The sequence below is a fragment of the Ambystoma mexicanum genome, chromosome 11 (assembly GCF_040938575.1).
Source record: "Ambystoma mexicanum isolate Mex_15411 chromosome 11, UKY_AmexF1_1, whole genome shotgun sequence".
Lineage (NCBI taxonomy): Eukaryota > Metazoa > Chordata > Amphibia > Caudata > Ambystomatidae > Ambystoma > Ambystoma mexicanum.
Window position 1 is genome coordinate 1,196,659,127 of NC_090934.1, and position 20,095 is coordinate 1,196,679,221.

The 20,095-nt window shown below is 41.4% G+C and overlaps 1 protein-coding gene across 2 annotated transcripts in view; it reads right to left on the minus strand.

Annotated features, from left to right (window-relative positions):
• Positions 1-9,718: 9,718 nt before the first annotated feature.
• Positions 9,719-20,095, minus strand: part of MAN2C1 (mannosidase alpha class 2C member 1) — a 932,858-nt gene continuing 922,481 nt past the window's right edge. The window contains exon 26 of one of the 2 annotated variants that reach the window (XM_069624549.1): positions 9,719-11,031. In XM_069624549.1, coding sequence (XP_069480650.1) covers positions 10,914-11,031 — 118 coding nt within the window. In that variant the 3' untranslated portion in view covers positions 9,719-10,913. The remainder of the gene's footprint in view (positions 11,032-20,095) is intronic. The other variant, XM_069624550.1, reaches the window with a different exon arrangement.

The window sequence follows — 20,095 nt, forward strand, 5'->3', positions numbered from 1 at the left end:
AGCTTCAGCCCAAGAGGAGGAGTAGAGCGAACCTCTACCTGACCTACTCAAAGGCCAGCCTTTAGATGAGAAAATAGAAGGAGTTAATCTCTCTTCTAATTTGACACCTGAACAACAGGAGGAGTGCAAGTTTCTGTTAAATCAGTTTGCCTCCCTGTTTTCACTATCACCAGGCTTGACTCCTTGGGGCCAGCATGATATTCAAACTGGTGACTGTTTACCTGTCAAAAACATAGGTTACAGGATGTCAGATCATGTAAGATCCCACATAAAGGAGGAGGTCAACAAGATGCTTGATCTCGGGGTAATAGGGCCCTCTACCAGTCCATGGTCTAGTCCAGTTGTTCTAGTACCAAAGGCAGGATCCAAGGAGTTGAGATTCTGTGTGGACTATAGAGCTTTTAATGCAGTCACCAAGACTGATGCCCACCCTTTACCAAGGACAGATGAACTGGTGGATAAACTTGGTTCAGCAAAGTACCTCAGTACATTTGACCTCACTTCAGGCTATTGGCAAATAGCCCTGACATACCATGTCAAGGGGAAAACTGCATTCTCAACCCCAGCAGGCCTCTACCAGTTTAAGGTAATGCCTTTTGGACTAAAGAATGCACCTGCTACATTCCAATGGATGGTTAATAATGTTCTGAATTGGATGGAGGACCTCTGCATGGCATATTTGGATGACATTGCAGTGTTCAGCCCTACTTGGAAAGAACATGTTGACCACTTAGGATATGTTTTGCAGGCTCTTGAGCAGGCCCATTAGACCATAAAGGCTAGTAAATGTCAAATTGGTCAGAGTAAAGTGGTCTACCTTGGACATGAGGTAGGAGGAGGTGAAATCAGGCCATTTCCTAGCAAGGTACAAGCTATAAAAAACTGGGCCACCCCTACTACTCAAACCCAAGTGAGAGCCTTCCTAGGCCCCACTGGGTACTATAGGAACTTCAGAGAGAACTATGGGACCATAGCTTCTCCCTTGAATGTGATCCCCTCTCCCAAGTTCCCAAAAAAGGTCAGGTGGAATGAGGAGTGCACTCAAGCATTTGAAGGCCTAAAGAAAGCCCTTTGTCAAGTTCCAGTCCTAAGAGCTCCTGCCTATAAACAAACCTTCATTGTGCAGACAGATGCTTCAAATACAGGTATAGGTGCAGTCCTTAGTCAACCTGATGAGAAAGGTAGGGAGCACCCATTTGCTTCATCAGCAGGAAGCTGAAGGAACCAGAAACAAGGTGGGCAACCAGTGAGCGTGAATGCTTGCTATTGTGTGGTCACTGAAGAAGTTTAGGCCATACTTGTATGGATCTACTTTTGTGATTCAGACTGACCACCAACCCTTGAGATGGTTGATGCAAATGAAAGGGGAAACCCCAAAATTACTGAGATGGTCAGTCAGCCTGCAAGGGTTTGATATCACCATTGAACACAGGTCAGGGTGTCACCACCAAAATGCTGATGGTCCCTCCAGGATGTTTGACCGACTGGAGTAAGGAGATTAATCTAGGAGTGAATTAAATCCTCCTGTCCCTTAGTCTGGGGGGGACGAGTGTTAGGGAGAATTCTCAATATGTGCTAATTTCCCTTACCTTTTGAGACCCCCAACAACTTTGCTGGATTTGCTAGGATTTGATGTTTTACCTGGAAAGAGTGTGAGCCTTTTTTTCCCCCACTCTTTCATGTATTTGGATGTGTGTTTCACTTTTCTGTTCTTTGGTTATGGAGTTTTAAAACAACTCCATAGGCATCATCTTGTTCTGTGTGTCACAGCACCTTCAGTGCAGTGGCACAGGGTTGTCTTTCAGACTTCCCAAGGTTTAAATACCTTCTCTGGGACTGGCTACCGTCTCCCAGAGCATGTACAGTTAAATTGACTTTACTAGTCTCTTTAAATTTACTGACCCAGCACACACTATCTTCCTATAGAGTGCTGGAGGGGTTGCCTTGCTTCCTGAGTCAAAACACTAATGTTACAGTAAAATGTTACCCTTTCCTACTTTAAATGGCTGGTGGCAGTGGTTTAGATCAAACTGCCATGATTTTTCCCGACCGCTAACAACGGTAGCTAAAAATCGGGTCAGCCATGTTTTTCAATATGGCGGCCAAGACCTATCTGTAAAACGACTCTGTGGCGACTCTGGTCATCTTTTTTCGCCATTTCTTTTAGGAAAGGTCCTTCTTGTGTTTGTCTCTGTGTGCCAAACCAGGTTTGGTCCCTGAAGCCCTCCTCTGGCGCCTGAGTGTCTGGGGTGGACAGGATGTGAGGGAGGTGCCCAAAACTCCCTGTGCTTAGTCTCCTAGGAGACCTGAATGCACTCTGCCGTGATTGGCTGGCTGGCTGGCTGTCCGGCAAGGACAGCCACCCTGCTGTGTGAGTGATAGCCAGGCTGGAATGAATGGGGGAAAACTGTTTAAAAGCAGGTCTCTGGGACTTGGAAAGCAAAGTCGACCACTGGAACGAAAGAACCAAAGAGGAGAGGAAGGAAGAGGACTGCTGCAACTCCTGGACGACCAGTGAAGCCCTGCTGCAGGTCTGAATTGCCTGAAACTCCGACAACACAGAAGCCCTTCAAGGTTAACTTCTTCCCTTGAGTTTGGTGGGAACAGCCAACTCGCAAGCCATCTGGACACCGTCCTATTCTGGTCGAATTTTCATCAGAGTGCTGTTGAAAACCGGATAACGAGGGAAGGAAACCAGCTCATGGACTTTAAGGCACTCACACCTTAAACCAACGTCTTGCTACAGCTTTTGGCCTCTTCCCTGGGCATTGCAGGAACCTCCCGACGCCCTCCTCCTTGTCCACACGACTGAAGCTCAGGAACAGCAAGATCTGCTCGAACTGCCAGGAACAACTGCCTCATCTACAGCTTTCTTCATTGACAAGGTACTGTGCAAACGCGGTCGGAAATCTTTTTGGCCATCGAGAAAGTACGTGAAACTTTCCTCAACTACGAAGGCTTGTCCTTCCCTAAACATTCGTCAAACTTTTCACATAGCCGAATCCTTTAAAAATCTGTGGCAAAGACTTAACCGTTATATACCAGAACTGTGTTATCCTAAGACTCTGAACCATTGACTTTGGCCCAGGCCTATTGAGAAGAATTGCTGGTTGTATTTAACTGAAACCCTTTGCCCTGCCTAAGAATGTATTTGGGCTGTCTATTCCTATAACCTTGTCTTTTCCCTCCTTTATTAAGTATCTGAAGTGCCATTTTGCTCCCACTTCATTTTGGAGCTAAACTTGTTCATTTACTTACCGGTTGGATTTTTGTGGTGTATTAGTGTGTGATATTGAGCTGCTTCTGCTAGAGTAATGTTTTATAACTGACTGAGTAAATAAAGGTATTTTCTTTTACCAAGAAACCTTGAGTAAGTGTTTGCTTGAATCACTGTATTGGTTGGTCCTTTGTGTAACTTGTTCTACTACTCACTTAAACTCTTGAGATAAGTCTGGCTGCTCAGCCATCGCTACCACTTTACTGTGTAGTACCGCCTTGTACCAAAGGTGAAATTGTGCTTACACTTGTAGTCCTAATTGCCTGTAGTGGTCCCCAAGGGTACTGCAGGTGATTCTGCCTAACACTTAGTTCATGAGGTGAATTCTCAGAATGCATGATGAATAATGTAAACCAGTCCATGGGTTTTGTTGCAATAACGTTGTTGTGGTCAAATAACATTGTGGTATTAGGCATACTGGCCATGTTGCAGTCATGGGAACTTGGGCAGGTAGAAGACTGTGGAGGTGTTACGTGCATTGCATTGAATGCGGGATACTTCGGACAGAAGCATACCTTTGTAGTGGTGAGCAAAGGGTTAAGGAGTGTTTCCGGGCAGCAACACGTTGAGTTTAGAGGAAGTGTCGCTTTGTATTGTGGGTGGAGGCTAGCAAGTGTGGCCGTTAGCTGGTGCGTTCCTGAGCTGTGTGGAAAGGTCTGGGATGCAGGCGGCTTGCTGGGACGTTGTGGGGGCAAGAAAGTACCTGCAGCATCACTCTGACTGTGTGGAACACGCAGCTCGCTTCCCGGTTTCATTGCCACTGCAACGCACGCAAGCAAACGAACATTGCCTGTAGTTGACACTAGCGACCCCGTGTAAGCAGGATCCCTATTCCGAGGAGAAAGTGCTGCAATGTATCCTTGGAGGTGAACCGTGGGCTGGTAGGTTATGTGCATTGCGTCAGAAGTAGGTTCTATTATTTTGTTTTGATGCAAGATAGATTTTGGGCATATAGTTACAGCGGCTGAAGCCAGCATGGGGCACCTAAGTATTGTTTGCGCAATTGAGTTGATTTTGTTCTTCTAGTTTGTGAATGGTTGAGTGGGATTGTGTGCAGTGGGGGATTTAGGATCCTTGGTAGCTTGTGTGCTTTGGCATAGTATGTGCATATAGGTAAAATGCGGATGCTGAGTTGGAAGTTTCTGAATGTACTTGAAGCGGTTTAGGTGTTGAGGCCATATCTGTGAGGCGGGATGCGGTAAGCGTTCTGCAGCGACCTGTGGACCCTCCATCTCGAGTGTAGTGGTATGATTTAAGTGGTGAAGGGCGAGCAGTTCTCAAACAAAAGTGCACAGTACGCTGGGCATGTGTGGTAGTAGGTGTGGGTGGTGTAGTCTGCACAAGTAGCTGGTGAATTGGCCAGTTCTGTAGGTAATAGGTAGGGCTGAGTGTCCATGCAAAAAACTACAGATACCAGAAGGCCGTAGGAGAGCCCCCAGAACAGGTCAAAGTGGTCATACAGGAGATCTAGCAAAATCCCTGTACAATCGAAAGCCCTTGACCCAAGAACTGCATGGGAAGCAAGGAAAGTGAATCCCGCGGCATGAGAAAGCAAGGGAAGTGACTCCTGCAGAAATTGAAAGCAAATGCAAATGTCAAGTTGGCTAGAGTGAACCTGGCGGAGGGAGGCTGACGAGAAGTGGGCAAAGTCTTAAGTCCCAAGGAACAGTGTGTTGACAAAGGTGAACCCAGCAGAGGGATGTCCACTGGAGCTGTTTAAAAAGATACTGAGATTCGTCAATGAGGAAAGCCATACTGAACCCAGTGGAGAGAGGATGAAAATTGAGAGGGGTCTGTGCCCAGAAAGGGGGGGGCACAGGGGTGAAGAATCATCATCCCAAATACAAACTGAAAAGTAACTTCCATTTGTTTGTTATTTTACTGACCCTCGAAAGCAAGAGATTTTTGTTGAAGAGACTTGGCTGTCGAGGCTTCTGAGAAGTTAAACCTGGAACTGCCGTCTTGTGCTGGAGAAAGCTTGAGAAGTGTGCTGTGCTCAGTAGTCCCACCTTATCCCGTGCTCAAAATGCGGGGAAGGGAGACCCAGGCTACCGCTCCCCGACATATCCCACACCCTTATTGCATTAGTTGTAAGGATCGGCAATAGGTTTTTCTTTATTTGACCACGCCACTAGGACTGCCTTATTTTCATTTGATGGTCGATGCTTGCTCCCATCTTAGATTTAGGTTTGGATTAGGCGTTTTTCCATTCTGCATACAGTTTAATAAACAGCCTTGGAACTGTGATCACTTGTGTCTGTCTTTACTGTTGCCACCACAAGTTCCTTACAGTGTTCAATGCATGAGGTTCAGAACATCCTACATCCTAATGCTAGGGCAGATACTGTCGGAGACAAGCAACCAACCTTTGTCAACTAAGGACTAAAAGTAAGTGACCATAGCACATGTTTATTTCTTGAAAGTAGGAGCTTTTATCTCGCTGTCCTAGGTTTTCCCATAAGGCTTTCTTTGTATCTTGCTACTATGTAAAACCACATATGCAATTGGAACATGACTGTGGGCTGTCCATATCTGTAAAGTGATATACTGCCATTTGGAAAGAAGCAGGTTAACAATACTATTGGATATGAATCAGTTAATTGGCATTTAAAGTATTACCATCAAATCTGGGCATACACCATACACCATTTCCAAATGGGTGCCATAGCCGTTATAACGTTTATTCAATCATTTTTTCTGATTTTATTTTCTCAAAAAAGACGCATCGAAAAATATATAGGGGTGTGGGCAAGGGTATATTAACGTCAATAAACTGAACCTACAATTCACCGAACAACATAGTGAACAGTCAATCGTCTTTTTGGATGTGAAAGTTAAAATTATGGATCAAAAAATCGGGTGTGAACTTCATCGAAAGATAACTGGAGCTAACATCCCACTCCACGCAAACAGCGCACACCATAAAAGCCTTTTATGGAGCATTCCCTATGGAGAATTTATTTGTATCAGAAGGAACTGCAGTGATGTGAAAGACTTTGATCTAGCAAGTAAAACCACGGCTCAGAATTTCCTAAAACAGAAATATCCCAAACAGGTAATTGAAAGATCCTATTTGAAAGTTCGGGATATGAACAGACAAAACCTATTGATGACATCTCAGTCTGATTCCCGGGACACTACAGAAAAAGATACTACCAGACTAATATCGACTTTTGGGAGCCATTCATCCACCATGAGAAATATTATCACTAAGTATTGGAAAGTTCTTAAGGTGGACAAAGACTTAGGCAGTATGCTTAAAGCACGGCCAGATATAAGTTTCCGAAAAAGTTTGTCCATAAAAGACTTAGTGGTTCAAAGCTATATGGCTTCTAAACATATATCAGCAGGCATTAATTGGCTCTCAGGGGGACGAAAAGGCTTTTTCAAGTGCTGCAAATGTAAAGCATGCAAATATGCGTTCAATTGCAGCAGTTACACCCACCCCATCTTGCTGACACAAATACAAATCTTAAGCAGAATTACCTGCGAGTCTGAATTTGTGGTATATGTCCTGAAGTGCCCATGCCTGAAATGGTATGTTGGCAGCACTAAGTGCAAATTAAAAATACGCATTTTACAACATATCAGAGCTATCGTCAACAAGGACCATTCATATCCCATGGCAAAACACTTCACAGAGTTCCATGATGGTGATCCAAGTACTCTGAAGTTTTTTGGTGTCTATGAAATTACCAGAGGCCCTAGAGGTGGCGATAATGAGAAACTGCTACGACAGGAGGAGACTAAGTACATCATAGACTTTGAGAGCAAAAACCCGATGGGCCACAATGTGGATGAGGAGTTGTACACCTTTTTGGGAACATAAATTGTGTAATTTGGTTATTCCAATTCCCACCCGTTGCTTTCTTTATGTACCTTTACTCTTTGCATAGCCTGGTCTCTGCAATCCATTGGAATAAGGGATGCTCTGTCTCAGACTTTTATTTACAATTATTTACTTTTTTTTCCCCCTAAATTTGCTTGTTGACGGCTTCTTTTTCCTAAAATTGTTCCTGATTTCCTGCCCTTCTTTCTGATGTGGTTTCTGTGGGTTGAATTCAATTTTATTTAAAAAAAAATCTTTAGATGACACTCACATACATAGGGAATAATTGTATATTCAATTTGAGATGCACTTTCATGTTGTTTGCTACATCAGCCAATACTTGTTGAAACATGGAGATCCGACTGTGGCTACATAAGAATATTCGAGTTTTAGATTGAAATATTTATTTTTGTATGGTGGTAATGAATATTTACTTAATTTTCATTAACTTTTCATCAATAATTTCAATTTCTAAGATCATAGAGATACTTTCCCTATAATAAATATGGTAATTTTATTTCTTCAAATTATATATCCAGTGCGAGACCTTATAACATAACACCATCACTTGGTGACTAGTGATAAATGACATGAAAAGATAGCTGGGGTAATGGTATGCTATGTAGAAATACCTGTTTTATTAAAAATAAGACACTTGCACTTTAATTGATGATGGAGATGTAATACTCTGGTCATCTAACCATGCTGCTATGAATGTTTTGCACTACGCACTAGCACTTTAACAATGGTTTTACTTACATAGAACTGCATAATGCCATACCATAACCAAGCACCTATATCTCAGTCTTATGGTCTCACATATGGATTTAGAAAATGTAATTTTACTTACGTCTATGTGGCTATGCAAATTTGATTCTAGCACATACAGCATCACTAGGCTGATTATTATAATTCTTCTATTGCTCGATAAATTATGCTGGCAACATTGAAACTTGGATTTTATAAATAATTATAATATTTTTACAGAATTTAGATTGAATATATTAGATATCTTTCCGTGAAACTTACCATTGTTGGAACGAATCTCTCTTATGTTGATACTGTGATATACTTGCACTTTGCAAGTTATTCTTTTTGCACTTTCAAAGATGGCCGAATGCAAACATAGCATCTCTAGAAGCACCTTTTCCATGTCCGTTGTAGTGTCATGGGTTAAATGAGCTCCCACAACAGGGCGGAGTTACTGTGAGCAAGCCACAGGAGTGTGGCGAAACGCATCAGTTAGACTCCTTTGCTACTGTGAAGCCACTTTTTACTGCTATATTTCTTAAAAAAGCTGAACTCAATGCAAACCTTTGCTGTGCAGTTTACTGCTGTTGGTTCTCTATGATTGAATTCCTCGTTGGGCAACTAATGCTGGATGCTATTGGATTTCGAAATTGGATGGGAGTGCAGCTTCTAAGAAAACAAGACTCTGCGGTATTTGTTTACTTTTGTTTCAATATATATATATGGGTAGGGCGGGTAGGTAATAGTGTGAAATTAATAGGGGAGGAGGAGTTGGGGGAACCCCCTTAAAATTTCAATGAGTTTTTTTTTAAGGAAATAGCCCACAGAAAAAAAGACGGTTGATGAATGACCACAGAACCACCATAGCCTTGTTATCCATGCAAGGGGTGGTTGCTGTGGTTTCCTGAACCCCCAAAAGAAGCAGGAGCATGTGGACCTACTCGATGGGCCTCATTTGTGACTGTTTATGCTCCACTACATTTCCACTGCTGCAATCCTGTATAGGGGAAGGCCCACGTACTAGCCTCTGCTATACTGGGATCCTCCTAGGGGAAAGTACATTAACAGAATCCTCCATGGGGGGAAGTGAATTAAACTGGTGCTTTCTATACTGGGATCCTCCATTGGGATTGGGCCTTATACTGTACTTGCTATGATGCACCTACTATACTGAAATCCTCTATCAGGGAATGGACATGTGTATATACTGGTGCTTTCTACACTGGAATCCTCCATAGGGGAAGGGACCAATACTGTACCATCTATACAGCTCTCCAACTACATAGCTCACATGTGTCACCCACATGTTATAATGCATATTTACTCAGCTGCACCATTCATTTGGGGTTTGTAGAGTATGACACAAATAACATCCTGCTGCACTTTATTCCAACCACAACCTGTGACAACTGGGAACTATTTATACTGCTCCAGACACCATGATAACTAGTCCTATAGGGCCATGTGACCCGAATTACAAATCCATGGTGAAGTTCTCACATCACTATTTTGTACAATGTGGTCACTAGTACCTTTTTCATACTCATGGTGCTGGTTGAATTATTATTACACAGAAGAGCTTTCCTTTACCAACCTTCTGTATACATACCAATAGCACATTCTCCAAGTGATGGTATGGCATTCAGCAACTCAGAAGAAACACCATATTAACGAAGTAAGTTGCTACATGTCAAACAGGACCTTGCTACAAACCTCTCTACACTGGAAGCCAAACTTGTTCAGGAGAAACATTGCACACATCAACACCAGTGATGCCATTCAAAGTGAACACGTATTGGAGCTCCATATATAGGGTTACATGAAAACCATTGGCCACAAACAAAGCCAGCACACAGACCCCGTTTACCCCTATGTGGTAGATTTTATTTTCGAACATAATGACTCTACAAGAGGAAGTAATCAATTACAATTGATTTAAAAGGATATAGAGACACACTGAAATACACAACTTTATCTTTCCTGGGACAGAATATTTTACTGTCAACTTATATCTACATCGTTGTTGAACTGTGCTTTCTAGCATGTGCACTTAGTGGGTTTCACATGCTATCAAAATAACACATCTCATCATGTAATTGAAAGCACATACTTTCAAGTATACAATTACAATTTAAATATGCCTGACTACATTGAAGTCCAAAGTCATTATGTATCCACAAATCACTCAAACGCTGCCAATCAACATTCAAAAACACAAACCTACATCTCATGTCATCCACAACAGAGCCATGTATCATTGACTCATAACCCTAACACATAACCAGTAGTCAACAAACACATTAATAACTGAGTCTGTAACTCAATAATATACCACATTTATGAGTTTACATTTCAGTAGCCAAAACCAATACATACATTAACAGGACTCAAGATATCCACTGCTTGCTCTGACACTTAAGACTACAACTTCTCTTTCTGCAGCACAATATGATAAAACACCTCCCCCTCCCTTGAAAAGGTAAGAAGAAATTACTAATAATTCTCATTTCATAATGAAAGCCCCACATCATATTACCACCTGAATCTCAAATACATGATACCAATTATGCATTTTCTACAAACCCCATCCCAATCCCACTGTACAAAAATGTGATACCCTTATTTAATATTAATAACATTATGCGACTGACAAAGGTCCCCTTTTATAGCTACCCCCATATTCCTCTCATCTGGGCTCTCCTTCCATATAATGTAAGGTAAACAACACCATCCCATTCGAAAATGGTCGTCCAGTCTCATGACCAAGATGGGCCTATGCCACCACACAATAGGATTAAGTACTATCCTAGAACTGGGACTCGAGGTACGGTAGCCTTGCCAGGATTAATATACCTTCCATTGAAGGTGATCCTATTTTGGTTTAGGGTCTTGCAAATACAATAGGCTGGAAACTGTAAGGCTCTTGTCGCTTCAGTCTTCCTTCTCATATCACACGACTTCCATGGGGGACGGTATCGAGCATGGTACATCCAAACAACCTTTAGAATCAATGATGCCTCCTTAATATGGAGGTGCAGGCAGTTTTGGGAGCAGGGTTCATTGCTTCAGCACAATGAATAAAGACATGATCTGGAAAGGTGTAAAGGAAATCCTCACACGATGCCCCTCCATGAGTAGATGTTTGCTAGGATCTGGATGTTCAAGTAGATCACACCTGAGGAGCAAGCGAAACAAACAATGAGTAACTCACCATACTAACATTTGTAGTCTTAATCCTGCAAGCCCAATCCTTTTTTGAGAATTATCCTTCCTGGGGGGAGGAGGGGTGGTTCATGACCCAATTTACAAAGGAAGGAAACCTGGCACAACAAGACAATCTACATTACCAACACAAAAATAGATTACTTAATTTAAACTAAGCAGTCTTGCTTCAATTGAACACCAGCAAACATCAACACTGATAAAACATTGAATTATGCAACACATTTATTCATACATAATTGTCCTCAAAATATCAGGATACTGTATGGCTAATTTAAAGAAACTGATTTTACAGTTTGGAACCCCTCCTACAACTACACTGACTGCATAAGTTTACCCATGCACAATTACAACGTGCGTTCAACTAGGAATAAGGAGATGAATAACCAAGATTTAGAGAAGGGCGTCACAAAGCAGGAAGGTGGACAGAGAGCCTTGGAGAATATATACAAACACACCAAGAGAAAGTGGGAGAAGTCAAGACAAGAATGAAGAAGGGGAAATATCAGTGGAGGATTTCAACTAGAAAAAAAGGTAGAAGTGGACATTGAGGTCCATAGTAAAGAAACCTCGATTGACCTAACCAATTAATCCAACAGCTGGCAGAGACTTTATGATGTGAACAAAAACAGGTCCACAAATGTGGTGGGCCAGGGCAGCTGGCCGAAATACACTGAAAGCATGTATAAAGACTACTACCAGACACCCACCGAGGAAGAAAACAACAATCTCATCCCAGAACCACCTCTCAGGATGAAAACCTCTCATTAAATTATAGGAAGTTTAAATAGTGTCTACATCACTATGTGAATTCATAGTTTGAATGAAAACTGTTTTTTTAAACTAATCTATTAAAACGAGAATATCCCAATTCAAATGTGCTTTATTGAATGTTGAAACCACTATTATGCATTTCTAGGACCAAAAGTTGGTATTTTGGGTTCTTTGAAGAACCTTTGCTGCAAAACGTTCTTTTATAACATTAATAAACAAAATGAGCAGGCTACAATACAGAACTGACAAATCATGCCACATCATAACAATTAACATAATACTAACACCATAATGAACTCTACATTCGCGTACAATTTGTTTTATTTGATCTTCAAATATATCTTCATCTAAATAAAGCACTATATATTTGGACTTTGTTCATGGTACATGTATTAACAATGTATGCTAATCATGGAACTTTTCAGTATACATCTTCCATTATGCGAGAGGGTATGGGCTTCAGATGTGATTCCCTAGAAAGAACATTACTACTAATAAGATAAAACACATGTAAGCCCTTTTTCATATTTGTTCATTAATGTCGAGACTTTTGAGGGCAATACATTTCGCAAATAATCAAAGAATGACTTTCAATTTATATGTGGTTAAAGTAAAAAAATAATCATATGGATGAAATTATATGCAATTACACATTGATGTGAGTAAGAATTACCCTAGTGAATACAATAGCCTTTTCTGTCCTGTTACTATTTTGGTTTACATTTCCAATATATTTGTTAAATGGCAACACTTGTACTATCTTCTTAAACAAATTATCAGCCTCAAAAGCAGCCTCCTATCAGCAGTACAAAGGGATGCAGCTTTATTTGTTAAACAATATGCACTGAACACTACAATTGTACTGTATGCCTCTGGAAGAAAAAAGTTAAATTAAGTAAGAGGAAGAGGGGCCATGTATCACCCTTCTGACTGCAACACACTGTTCAGTAGCCCACGCTGTGGACTACATTTGCATGTACTTGGAGTGCATCCAGGAGCTTGGACTTTGAGCATGCTCCACATTCAGTGCGTCAGGGAGACACCTTTACATCAAATACAGGAACAGGTTACAAGTCTCTAGTGTCAATCACCATAATTATTCTAGGAGTAGATATTCATCCACAGACAGTGGGTAGATGGAAGGCTAGTGGCCACTACTGCTTCTGGGAAGGTAACAGGACATGCCGTCTTACTACTCAATTCCCTTTCAAGATCTACTACCATCCCACTGCACCAAGGTGTGTGAAGGAAAAGGACAATGTGCCTTTCATCAAAACCAGCAGGGAAAAGGGGCAAATAAATATGTGAAGAGTAAAAGCTAAAACATAGGAGCGCCTTGCACCACTGCCATTGAATGTTTGCAAGACTCTGATTGTACAAACAGTATGACTAATAATTGTGTAGTTTTCCCAAAATGCATCGATAAGGATTTGCACATTGACAACACCAAAATATTTGCTCAAACTCCACCTAACTACTACTTTGAACAACAGAAATGTCAACAGAAAAATATTAACATTCCTCTATGTGACCTGGTTCCCACTTTCCAGCAGATCCATAGGAAATACTACTAACTCATGCCTCCATCTCCCATGTGTTATTAGTGGTCGGCCATCTAGCCTCTTAGACTTCTCTTCTTCCAAGTCATGTGTGCATATCACAACAGAGACCACCACGAAGGTACTTATAATCTTCGTGGTTTAAACCATGGACATCACTAGATTTTTCTAGCTTTAGACCCTACCAACTTCCAGACACCTTAACAAAATAAACCTTTTCTTTTTGAAGGCAAATGGAATCCTTAAAGGTTCATTTCATTACACCTAACATCAGCCATAACATCCACTGCACAATTATTCTGTAGGTGAATCTTCACCTACATCACCATACCAGGTCTCTGCGGCGGTAACTCCTCTACATACTGTTCCTCTGGAGTATCAAATGCGGTGTCAGCTAAAAATCTTGGATTCATCACTCCAGACTCATTTACATTAATCCGTAATGCAAAGGCCCCTGGAAATGCCTACATTCACATTAGTGCATGGACAATTGGCAAATCTCCATAAATCATTTAAGAGGTCCATTATTGACTCAATCATGATAATTGATTTCCAACAATTGATGAAAGTGTTGTCATGTCCGTTCGCAGAACGGGTACTTTTTGCTAGTGTACTATAAGTTTCATTCTGAAAAGTTCCAATTGTACCCATATCAGATACATCCAATTGCCACACTACATTACCAACTTCGGCTGTTACATATGGTTCTGGTCAAGAGCCTATAGCCACCCAAGGCCTATGCAGCAGGTGGAAAACAGGGTATTGGGAACCTGCTTGTTAGTCATGAGCACACCTACCTAATACGGTTGTTGCGGTAGACGATTCAGGTCCTAACATGGCAAAGAGGTTCACACTACATACATTTGACTATGTCATAGTGCGGATGGGTTAGATGCGATGTTGCAACTAAATATATGTTCAATGTAGTTGGAAGAACTGAAATGAGTGTTACTTTTGGTTTTGCTTGGATACATTTTAGAGTCACAGTAGGCAGCAACATCAGTAGCATGGATACAATGTATTGGGCAATGTACAATTTGTAGCGCAGATAAGTATGTACTGGGGAGCTTTATGCATGCGATAGAAGAGCTCATTGAAGGGGAAACAAACATGGGAATTCAACAATAGTTTAGATTGTAGATCCATTTAGAGCACTGGGAAATATGGGTTTATTGTGGTTACATGGAGATGTCACAGAATGCAGGTTTCATCTGCTTGGTGTATTAGTAGACCGCAGAGACCCTGGACTCACAGGAATGGATTTTTTGCCTGGTTTGTGGAGCTGGATGACTGAGGTCATGGAAGGGGGTAGAAAGCGAACTGCATATGGGCAGTTGTGGTAACATCTCAAAGGGCTGAATGTGAGAATGGAATGGAAAAACATTTGTTCCGTTTTTATGGCCAGATTGGGTTCCTAGATGCAAAGTGTAATTTCACTGGGAGCACGAAGGCTTGTTTTTTGATGACCAGAAAGGTCCGGTTACATGGAGGGTTACATTGAGAGCAGATGAGCAGATGGTTTATGGGCTTTCAGCGAAATAAGTAGAATGTATGCAGAAGGCTATATGACTTGAGATGGCATTCGCAAATAGGATTACATGGAGGGATGCAGGGAAAATAGTATGGGACACCAGAGCATTCCCTGCCCCCCAGCACTTTGCGTTATCGCACTTGCACAATCTGAATGACACAAGGCCTAGTAAGATTGTTTGTTTTGTCCTTCCTCTGTCTTCTCTCCCTTGTCACACCTAGAAACACTTGTGTACAGGTGTGTTATAAATGACTTATTATCATCTAGGATAATAAGGATTTACTGCTGCTTCACAGGGGTGCTTCTTTATTTCTCTACCTCCCCTTGCCTTCAAGTGTTTATGGAAAGCCTTGCACAATCACCATCTGCGTTAATAGGCTTCTGTCACAGGGTCGGAATTATAAACTTAGATATTCATGAATTATAAATGTATTATGTGGAGTACATCATAACTATGAAAGAAGATCACATGTCAAAGGAGTTGTACTTTGTGAATGCATCCAATGAAGTTTTAAAGCTAGGGGTATTAAATTACTTTGTATTAGAGTTAGCCAATCCTCCATTGGTTAACTCTAATGGTTAGAGAATGACTTTGTAACAAACTATTTGTGATTATGTAAATTGTCAAACTGTGTCTATAAGAAACCTTCTTGTCATTCGGAGATAATCGTGTTAGTTTTCAGCTCCAAGGAACCGACAGCCCCTCTCGATCATTAGTATGAAATAAAATGGTTTTCTGACAAAGTGCATTAATTTCTTTGTGGAAGCCGTTCTTTCACATTGGAATCTTTGAGTCACTACCTTATATTTGGTGACCGGCTGACGTGATTTCCAGGTTTTTCTGTGGTTGGTTGCCCTTTTGCACACTTGACTGACTGCGGCTCTTATCTGGGGAGTGATCAGTTTCTGTGCAAAGACAGAAATGGCCTGAAGGCACCAGTTTAATTGAAGACTGGTCTGCTAACTCGTCTGGAGGTGCCGCAGTCCAATCGGGCAGATTCTTTGAAAGGCACTGCTTCAGAAAGCTTTGGAGGACGTCTATTTCACATGAGTGCATTCTTGTGAGAAAACCAATTAGGGAGAGTGGGAAAACGTTATTTTTAAACTTGTGGGATTGTACAAGAGGGTTGTGGAGTCAGGAAGAGGGGTTGTTGAGTTATTTTTGGAGTCAGGAAGTTAATTGAAATTGAATAAAAGTGAGAGATTTTGACTTATGGGTATGATGGTAGGATGGTTCCATGTTGTAAGTCCTTTTTGTTCTTGATTATTTTTGGCAGTTAAAGTAGAGAGAAGAGACCTTCCTGTAGCCAGGAAAAGACTGTTGTAGTCAAAAATGCTGTCCTAGAGAGGGAAGAGTGGTGTTTTAGTGGAAAACACCACACTTCTTCAGTGCTCAAGCAGCGGAGATTAGTTGATAAATAACTATGGTATTGTGTTTTATTATTGATAATATGCTGCCTTCTGTGTAAGAATGCTTAATGTGGATTAGTGACAAGTTTTTTTGTGGTGTGAGTGTGGAAGAGGCAAGTGATTTTTTAAAGGTTTTTTAAGAATTTTGAGGGAAATAAGTAGCTTTTGGTAGGGAATTTCTTGCATTAGTTTTGACGTGCCGCAGGTTCAGCTTTGTCTTTAGATTTTTGTTTTTTGATTAGCTAAAGGATTATAAGGGCGCATGGAGACTCCACTTGATCATCTGTGCCAGTCGCTTCCAAGATACAAGGAAAAGATTTAAATACCATAGACAATGGGTAAAAGAAACTAAGGGTATAATGTTTAGATCTTGGCCCGAAAAAGAAACACATGATGCAGGGATGTTGGAGAATATGTATACCTTCTTATTAACAAGGTATAAGGGTACGAAATTAGAACAAAGGCAGAGAATATTGGAATAGTGGTGGATTTTCGAGGAGTCCGGAAATGACCCGGAAGCTAATGTTGCCAAAGTAGGGCAGATACAGGAGGGTTCAGAGACACCTACGACCCTGCCACCATATGGGTGCTTTCTCTTATCACTGGCTGCATGATGTACTAATCCCAGTATTTGCCTCCATCATCTCGATACTCCACCCTAATAGATGTGAGGAGGAAACAAACATTTCCTCCAGCGGCTAGGATAGAAGAAAAATTAAGAATGGAAGTGGAGAGCCAAGCATGCAGAAGCTTAGAGGAAGCACTGCAGCAGGTGGAGGGAAGGTTAGCGCAAATAAGACATCAAGGAAGAGAGAAGCAGGGAGAAGGCGACAGGCAGGCAGCAGGAATAGGATTGGATCAGTGGAAGTCAGAACAACTCCTCTTTAAAGTAGATAATGCGGTTATAACAGACCTTAAAGTGTCCTTAGAAGGGGAACTAGAGACATTAGTCCCAGAATCAGTGCACTGTGTTAGCATGGGCTACGATTTGGTGCAGTCAGAAGGAGTAAGGAATGTAGTGGAGGAAGAGGAATGGGAATCAGATGAGAACAAGGACTTCAGGGTGCCTCAGCACCTGAGGCAACTGTTAGGGAAATGACACCATGGTGTCTTAGGACGCGCTGTGGTGGTCGTGTAGTAGTGATGAAGTGCAAAGGGATAACAGGTAAAACCCCAACAAAGGTACAGAGAAGACAGTTTCCATTAGTACAGAAAGGGATGGGGAGAGCACAATATGTCCCTTGCAAGCATATGGACTGGTATGAAGTCACTACCCTCGCTCACTGCAGGGGCGGGGAAGTGGATTTATGCATTGGAAAAATAGACTGCAGGCATTATGTTGGCCGTGAGAGATGAAAAAGGTGCTCACCGTCCTTATAGGAAAGTAGGCAGATGAAATTTGGAGGAAAGAGGGATATCCAGGGGTACAGCGAGACACAAATGACCATGATGGTGCACCCTTTAATAATTGCAGGGCAAACGTGTGGGCAGCTTAAAGAGCTATGTATCCTGATACACCAGACATCAATTCGATCATGGCTAGAAGAATAATATGCTCAAACCAAGAATAGATATGCTCAAACCAACTAAGAAGGATAAAGTAGCATCTCATCAAAGGAAGAGTGTTGATCTCATTACTCGATACACTAGAGATGCCAATGTGTTATATAGGATAGTACTCGAACACTGGGTATCTTACGATTGGACAGGGCTATTTTGCCCTTTCTCAATGAAAGACCTACTTTCATCTATACTAAAGCACCGACTTTCGAAAATAAACTTTGTCCTTCTTTATTGACTAATACTAGCCCAAAAGGCATGGATTGGCTGAACCCCACCAAAGGGTTTTTCAAATGTGGGACCTGTACCATGTGCAGGTTTGCACATCCGGATAGTCAAGAATTTGTCAGTCAGCAAGGCATCAAAATCACGATTAAGGACTTTATCAATTGCCGGACCAAATTTGTGGTCTATGCAATTGTCTGTGTTTGTTTGAAGGTGTACGTAGGCAGCACCATTAGGTAGCTTCGTACTAGAATTAGAGAACACATCTCCAGTCTTAATAAACAGGATCACAGGCTGTCATTAGCAATGCACTGGCAGGAATTCCATCAAATGGATGACGTGAAAAATATTCAACTTGCTGGTTTAAAAAAAAGCCAATTTAGGCAAAAGGGGAGGCGACCTTCAGCTCAGGTTAATGCAGATTGAGTCTAAACTCATAATCAATCTACGGTGTGGTCAAGTAGGGCTCAATTCCGAGCACGAGATGAACGTGTTTCTATGATGTTAATTCCAGCAATAATCTTGTTACACCCTATGCACAAATGAAATGCCATATTTCAGTGACATATACATGCATACCCCTATTGGGTGGGTGCTACATTTGGATTATTCCAATTATCCAATTTCCAGCTAACAGTTCTAACTATAGTACTGGGAGTCACTGTTTCCTTACAGAATTCCACGCCCTCCTGGGAATGTTCAACAATTTAATTTCCCCAATATTGGTGGAATAGGTATTATTGAAATTTTGGCAGTCACTGATATTTTCTAATTCATCAAGGAGTAATCTCCTAAAATGGGATACTCTATTTGGGAGGGGACTGTCTGACATTGCAATTTATGGTGCCTTAATCCATGGTCCTAACAGGGAACCAGTTTGTGTGGACTATTAACGGTAGACCATTTCGGGTATTAGACCTGTAGTATGATAATTATTGTCTGGACCAGCTCCAATCTGGCACTTTACTGTATTTCGTTATCTGATGAGGAGTGACTGGTCTACTCAGGTTTGTGGCTTTTAACTATATTTCATCAACAAGAGAGGTTATAACAACTATGTTGCCCACCTGGCACGGTACTATAATTCTGTGCCCGTTTTCCGCCATGTGATCAGGTATTTTAGAATTCTCCCAGCAATAAGATTGCACTATTAAGTTGGTTAACACAACCATGATCATATTGGTTCTTTCATGACGTTCATTTCTCGATTGCGCGTGACATCATACGTCACGTGTGACGTCAGATGCCATGTTTATAATTATAGGAGGCCATCACAGGACGTTTGCCCAAATGCTGTAGGTCTGTATTTCTGTGCCTATTTTTCACAATTTAGTTATTTCAGGGTTTCATGCAGCACCATGACTGCGCAAGTAAGCTGGGCAGCACAAACATTATTATTTGGGTTTGCGGATGACGTTTTATTATTATGTCTATTTATTATGATTGCCACGTGTATGATGTCACACGCATGGTTTATGATTTAAATAGGTTTCTAACATGGCGCCGGATGCGCGTTGCGGGAGAGAACGCAGGATCTAGCCCGTTTTTCACTTGATTCCAATTGGTAAGGAGGCATACCAGCACATTTTACAACCGCTTTGTACTTCAGGTTACTTAGAGTTTGCCAAGCCTCTTTTGTGCTTGTTTTAGGTATTGGCACCTGGCTTTTACAGACAATGCAGCTGCCATTCAGGATAGCGCCATAATTTTTTTGTCAATTGAATATAAAACATATGAAATGGGAACGTTATAAGAAGTGTGTTTGGAAATATCTACCTTTGAGCAAGAGGGATTTGACCACACTTTAGGTAAGATCATTTTAATAATATTACGGGATTCAGCTTGGATGAGCTTGCTTACATTTTTCTAGGCTATTTGATTCATGGATTGGATTTCAATTTACAGTGACACTTTGTTGGGAATACTGACTTCAACGTGAAATAAGATAGATTCTTTTT